The 6,702-nt window shown below is 43.5% G+C and overlaps 3 protein-coding genes across 3 annotated transcripts; 2 read left to right on the top strand and 1 right to left on the bottom strand.

The window, feature by feature from the left end:
- Window positions 1–1,484: 1,484 nt before the first annotated feature.
- On the bottom strand, window positions 1,485–2,134 carry LOC110681345 (histone H2A). The gene has a single exon (XM_021857093.1). The coding sequence runs from the start codon at window positions 2,033–2,035 to the stop codon at window positions 1,661–1,663; it is 375 nt and encodes a 124-aa protein (XP_021712785.1). The 5' UTR covers window positions 2,036–2,134; the 3' UTR covers window positions 1,485–1,660.
- A 78-nt stretch (window positions 2,135–2,212) lies between these two features.
- Window positions 2,213–4,153, top strand: LOC110681348 (histone H2B). Its single transcript, XM_021857097.1, has one exon. The coding sequence runs from the start codon at window positions 2,317–2,319 to the stop codon at window positions 2,689–2,691; it is 375 nt and encodes a 124-aa protein (XP_021712789.1). The 5' UTR covers window positions 2,213–2,316; the 3' UTR covers window positions 2,692–4,153.
- A 386-nt stretch (window positions 4,154–4,539) lies between these two features.
- LOC110681342 (histone H1B-like) lies at window positions 4,540–5,382 on the top strand. Its single transcript, XM_021857091.1, has one exon. The coding sequence runs from the start codon at window positions 4,599–4,601 to the stop codon at window positions 5,277–5,279; it is 681 nt and encodes a 226-aa protein (XP_021712783.1). The 5' UTR covers window positions 4,540–4,598; the 3' UTR covers window positions 5,280–5,382.
- Window positions 5,383–6,702: the final 1,320 nt, after the last annotated feature.

Genomic DNA, 6,702 nt, shown 5'->3' with positions numbered 1-6,702 from the left:
TAGGATAACAAATTTTCTTTTAAAAACCACCACTAGGGTAAAACCGCAAAAATAACAAAACCATCTATCAAAATCCAACTTTAAGACCAAAGCTGAAGGACCTATCGGTCAACCTCTTGACATGTAAACCAATTACCTTGTAAACCAAAAATTGCAAATAAACATGAATTTAATTTAATGAAAAAAAAAAATTCGACCCTCATTATTTCGCCTCGTTTCAACGCATTCGTTTGGATTGTAAAACAAACTTCACCATCATACAATGGCTCGTACCAAGCAGACTGCCCGTAAGTCTACTGGAGGAAAGGCTCCTCGCAAGCAGCTGGCTACCAAAGCCGCTCGCAGAGCGCCCCGGCTACCGGAGGAGTCAAGAAGCCCCATCGTTATCGGCCAGGAACCGTCGCTCTGCGTGAAATCCGTTCGCTATCAGAAGTTCAACTGAGCTGCTGATCCGCAAGCTGCCCTTCCAGCGCCTGGTTCGTGAAATTGCTCAGGACTTCAAGACTGACCTGCGCTTCCAGAGCTCGGCTGTCATGGCCCTACAGGAAGCTAGCGAGGCCTATCTGGTCGGTCTTTTCGAAGATACCAACCTGTGCGCCATCCACGCCAAGCGTGTCACTATCATGCCCAAGGACATTCAGCTGGCTCGCCGTATCCGTGGAGAACGTGCCTAAATTTGGTCTACGTTAAAAAACGGCCCTTTTCAGGGCCACTACCACATTCCACAAAAGAGTTATCAGGAATTATTCCCTCGGAATAACTGACGAAGTCAACTTATTCCCATATTTTCGCTAAATCTAGACTAACTCTTGGCGCATTTCGGCTAAAATACACCATTCGACTTCCAACATCTTCGTATCTCTCGCTATCGTGAAAGAGCCAATGAATCGGTTACATTACGCTACGCCTAGCCTACGCTAGCCAATTAATCGGTTACATTACATTACGCCATTATTGTTTTTAACGGCAGGGCAGACTGAACGACGCAGGTAACGACATATGTGTTCCGTTTGTATCGAGTGCACAAGTCGGTAGGCAAAATGACAATGAAACGGCTTCAGCATCAGCCGTGATTTCTCTACCCATATTTCAAACTTCTACCCCTTTATGGCAAACGATGGAGGATGTGGTGTGTGAGGATGCTCGATATTCACCTAGAAAACTTAACTCAAAGCCCACCTTTGATAATGACAAACTAACACTGCTGGCATGTTTCCACCAGCAAAACAGCACACAATCTAGGTGGAAGTTGAGAATAACATTCCTCGTAACTTAACTCTAAGCACACCTTTGTTTATGACAAACTAATAACATTCCTGTGACTTAACTCTAAGCGCACCTTTGTTTATGACAAACTAACACTACTGGGATGTTTTTTTCCACCAGCAAAACAGCACACAATCCAGATGCAAGCAGCAGTGGTTGGTGCTAAACGAATGCGATTGGTAGCACCACCAACGACGGCGAGTGGCTGACGTGCTGTGTGCCGATAGTAGTTGGATATTATTTGCAATTGACACCTAGACGTACTTATACAATAGTTTACTTTACACCAAATACATAATTTCGAACAACTCTCTAGCGGTAGAACGAATATTGTCGTCCTGAAAAGGACGGTTTTGGTTTGATGCGCACGGTCTTCAGTCGAGCGGGAAGTAATTTAGGCCTTCTTTTCGGTTTTCTTGGGCAACAGAACAGCCTGAATGTTTGGCAACACACCACCCTGTGCAATGGTAACGCCAGACAGCAGTTTGTTCAATTCCTCATCGTTACGGATGGCCAACTGCAGATGACGGGGAATGATTCTGGTCTTCTTGTTATCACGAGCAGCGTTTCCCGCCAATTCCAGAACTTCAGCAGCCAGATATTCCATGACGGCAGCCAAGTAGACTGGAGCGCCAGCACCAACTCGCTCGGCGTAGTTGCCCTTCCTGAGCAGACGGTGGATACGACCGACCGGGAACTGCAATCCTGCCCGGTTGGAACGGGACTTTGCCTTTCCCTTAACTTTGCCTCCTTTGCCGCGGCCAGACATTATGAGATAGTAGGTTTGAGTTTAACTAACAGAGAAACGTTTACAAAGCGTACGTAAACTGTACTGATGGGGAATCGCCAGAACGAGGGTTATTTTATACATGCGCAGCACTGCGATGTACCAATACCAGGGAGGTAGAAGTGGAAACATCGAAACAGCAAACAAATCGAAGGGGCGTAGCGGTGCTCTCTATTCTACGAGTATAAAAGATAAACCGCTCCGGTCGAACGGCATCAGTTTCTGTTTCCCTTTGGATCGAAAACAACGTCAAACCTATAGCGATGGCACCGAAAACCAGTGGAAAGGCCGCGAAGAAATCCGGCAAGGCCCAGAAGAACATTGTCAAGGGCGACAAGAAGAAGAAGAAGCAGCGCAGGAAGGAGAGCTATGCCATCTACATCTACAAGGTGTTGAAGCAAGTCCATCCCGACACTGGCGTTTCTTCAAAGGCTATGAGCATCATGAACAGCTTCGTCAACGACATCTTTGAACGTATTGCCGCCGAAGCCTCCCGTCTTGCTCACTACAACAAGCGCTCGACAATCACTTCCCGCGAAATTCAAACCGCCGTCCGTCTTCTGCTTCCAGGAGAATTGGCTAAGCATGCTGTTTCCGAAGGCACCAAGGCCGTCACCAAGTACACCAGCTCCAAGTAAATGACGACCGACATCGAATAATCGCAGCAAACCAAAAGGCCCTTTTCAGGGCCACTATTTCAATCATAGAAAAGAGTTAAATTCGGAAAAAATGACCCTTCGCAGCGACTGTAATACTCAATAGCTAAACCGACTGTTTCGTAATGGCGAACATCATACCACCCCATCGTAGTTTGCTTACATGATTCAATGTCAAATTGATCCCCCGACTACTTGTTACCAACCTTTGGTTGTTTCAAAATATCTACTTGGACCTCTATGCTTTGCAAAAAGCCTGACTGAACTGACAATACTTACCGAATAGTGCAATGACGCCCTAAACTCAACCTGTATGATTTGCTGCCTACTTTCAGGTATCGCACAGAGAGAAAATAATATCATTATGAGTGAAACGGTCTGCCTTCTCGTATCAGACAGCAGCAAAGCAATATATCGATCTAGCCTAGTAGCAAAAGTAACATATTCAACAAAGTGAGTGAGCTATTTAGTGAGCCCATTACGTTAGAATCTCAAATCACGCCAAAGTACGTGAACTTAATTTCAATCTTTTAAAATATGAACCATGGAGCTCATGCTACGCTCATGGACGGCGCCGTTTGTGCTAGTGGTGAAGGTAGGGCATTAAATTTTCCCTATTGAGGTGTCCTTGTTCTCCGTACCGGAGCGGGTTCCACCAGGCCTAACGACAGACATTATATATCAGTACTCAGATCTTCAAGGCTGACGAGCAATCAATCAGTTCTACAAATAATCAACAACTGCAGCAACTTTCGGCTGCATCCCGAAAACGATTCTTAAACCGGAAACGTATAGGTGCCGTATGTACACGTACATTGTTTGGTGCTCACGCGTTTTTCGGTTTCACATTTCGGGGATCGATTACCAAAGCTTCTTTTAATTTCTTGCTTACATGGAATTAACAGTAATGAAACCGACAGAAAGTTTAATTAACCAAACTACAACAAACGCGGCACTGACCTAACGCGTTGATTCTTATTCAGGGCTATGCATGTCCTACAGACTCGCACTGGCAGCGATGTTCTTGCGGGGTGTGCTGTCTGATATTACAGATTGTATTTTATTGTAGCGAGTTTGCAGTTATAAATTTCAACATAAACCAAAATCTTAACTAAACATTCACTATCCTGTGCAGTGCGGTGGCATCGATGGCTAAGGCAACGCATTTGTTGAAATTGGACAATCAACGGTGGGTATATCTCAAGCGGGTGAGAGTTGCTTTGTTTTTAAACGATTATGAGTTACATGACTATTTTGTTTACAGATTAAAATAAAATTGATTGATTGACATTTTTATCGAGCCCATGTTGTGGGTATGGTTTATGGAAAACCATCAAATTAACATTGTTAAAAGTTTACTTAAACCAAACCCACGAACATCGCCCGTCAGCACTGGGAATGACTTTGTTTGAGACCTGTTATGAGCCATAAGGTAACGGATTTTTCATAATATATGAATGTAAACGCAAAGAGCGACTATTGATGTTTCTAAATTCATTACCGGCAAGCATGATAGCATTGTTTCAATAGTTGCTATTAATTGTTTTATCTAGCGAAGCCACACCATATGAAGCACGAGTGCCATTACGACATGTTTACGTGGTACTTTTCTCAATGCCAGCCCAGTGTAGCGGTAATGGGCTGCTAGCGAGATTCATATACTCGCCAGACGGACATACTAAAATGTAAATATGTTTAGTGAAGAACGGAAAACTGAGTTTTAGAAAGATGTTACCAAAAAAATATACAATATTTCACGAACAGTCATTCAGTGGACGACCATGTCTGCATCCCTAACACAGACATCTCTTCCGAACACCGTACTGTTGCCAGATTTGTCTTCATTCGTTTACTCTAACGTGTAAGCATTACTATTTCTGCCTTTCAAAATGTCTGAAGTCGCCGCTGAAGCCGCTGCCGCAGCCCCTGCTGTCTCGCCAGCCAAGGCCAAGAAGCCAAGGGCCCCTAAGGGACAGGGCAAGCCAAAGAAGCCATCGACCCATCCCCCGGTGAACGATATGGTGGTTGCTGCTATCAAAACCCTGAAGGAACGGAACGGATCCTCCTTGCAGGCCATCAAGAAGTACATTGCTGCCAACTACAAATGCGATGTCGCCAAGCTTGCCCCATTCCTGAAGAAGGCGCTGAAGAATGGTGTCGAAAAGGGCAAGTTTGTCCAAACCAAGGGAACTGGTGCCTCCGGATCGTTCAAACTGAAGGCTGATGCTAAGAAGGCCGCCGGTGAAAAGAAAACGAAGAAGGCCGGTGAGAAGAAACCCAAGAAGGCTGCCGGAGAGAAGAAGAAGGCTGCCAAGAAACCAGCTGGAGAGAAGAAGGCCAAGAAGCCAGCCGGCGAAAAGAAAGCCAAGAAGCCAGCTGCAGCGAAGAAAGCCAAAGCTGCCGGTGCAAAGGCTGCCAAAAAGGCCGGAGGTGTAAAGAAGGCTGCTGCCCCGAAGCAAAAGGCCACCAAACCTTCGAAGACCGCCGCAAAGAAGCCAAAGACCCCAAAACCGAAGAAGGCTGCCCCAGCCAAGAAAGCTGCCGCAAAGAAGACCGCTGCCAAAAAGTAAAGTTAGCAACTTTCGGAAGCACCCGCAACTGTACTGTGAAACAGTATTCATTATCCAATCAGTCCTTTTCAGGACTACCAATGAAGATCATATCAAAGAGTTACTACTAAGAATATTCCTTTTACCGTACGATCGATGATTTTCTCAAGGCGAATCTCAAGGTGAAGAGCACACATCTAGACAGTCTTTCAAGCTGATACCTTGACCGATTGGTCACTCGATAATCAATCGAACAATTTGTTTTCAACTTGAATTTCTGAAATTATGCTCTTGCTTGACGATTTGAGGTGTTGCTTCGTTCGTTTTTTTTTTCTTTTTTTTTTCAATAATGAACAACGCACTGATCTCGAACTGCAAAAGGGCCAGGCAGAGAGGTAGGTCCAGTCCCAACCAGTAGAGAAAAAAAAAATAATAAATAAATAAAAAATAAAACAAAAATACCAATCTTGGGTAAATGGTATTCAAAATTCCAAATCTTGGGTAAATGGTATTCAAAATCTACTTACATGCTAACTCCAAGGATGTACGCAGCCCATTTTTAACACAAAATAATAGCCAATTTCCTTATCGTGTATCTCGGGGGTTTTCCTTTTCGAGGTAATACAAACTGTTGCTGATGGTGTGTCTCATGCTTCTTTGCTGGAAAGCATAACTATCACTGTTCTATCCACATTGGCGGAGCTCAGCATCGCTTCCGATGGAACGGTTGCTTCTATTTTTCACTGATCACTTTATGCGTTTAAGGAAGCAGGATCCATAATTGTTTTTCGATCATTCAAACCCGTAGCCGTTAAGGCGAAGCAGGCCGTCGTTGAAATTTGTACGCGTCGTTAATGATTGTTGCTAATTCATCTCACGATTTCGAATCGAAGAAAATCAGTTGAAAAAGTATCAGCATACTTTATGCATGTTAGCGCGTACAGTGATTCTTTTTCAAGTCAATATAAACTATCACGACTGAGTTTTATCACTTTGAAATGCATGCTGAAAAGTCATCATTGTTGCCAAAACGAATGACGGGCCTTAAGAAGTTTTGCATTATAATGTGTTTTGTTTTAGAATGATATTCACAGTATAACATTCGTAATATTCCGTTTCGAATGAACGACATCCAAATGATAAGAAAAATGAACCATTCACAATGGATTTTTTTTTCTTTATTCTTTATTTCTTTATTCAGGAAAAGATAGTTTTACGCTGTTTATAAATATGAGTTTATTGTTAAATTTTATTGTGGCTGATCGACAAATGCCTAATGGTTCGATGTGTTGTTGTATGCTGGGGAGTTCCGTTTCTAATAACCAAAATTCAAAGTAAAATATACAAATAAAGGCACACTACGCATAGAGGAGTTTAATTCATTCATCGTTATTCGGTTATTAGGTCAGTGGATTCTGAAATTGGGCGAAATGGATGCGGATAA

The sequence above is a fragment of the Aedes aegypti genome, unplaced genomic scaffold (assembly GCF_002204515.2).
Source record: "Aedes aegypti strain LVP_AGWG unplaced genomic scaffold, AaegL5.0 Primary Assembly AGWG_AaegL5_hic_scaff_741_PBJ_arrow, whole genome shotgun sequence".
NCBI classification, from domain to species: domain Eukaryota; kingdom Metazoa; phylum Arthropoda; class Insecta; order Diptera; family Culicidae; genus Aedes; species Aedes aegypti.
This window is presented reverse-complemented; position numbering and strand designations above follow the sequence as displayed.

What these genes read in the sequence shown, in the direction of transcription:
- LOC110681348 (XM_021857097.1), top strand. Translation starts at nt 2,317, where the DNA reads ATGGCACCGAAAACCAGTGGAAAGGCCGCGAAGAAATCCGGCAAGGCC.
- LOC110681342 (XM_021857091.1), top strand. Translation starts at nt 4,599, where the DNA reads ATGTCTGAAGTCGCCGCTGAAGCCGCTGCCGCAGCCCCTGCTGTCTCG.
- LOC110681345 (XM_021857093.1), bottom strand. Translation starts at nt 2,035, where the DNA reads ATGTCTGGCCGCGGCAAAGGAGGCAAAGTTAAGGGAAAGGCAAAGTCC.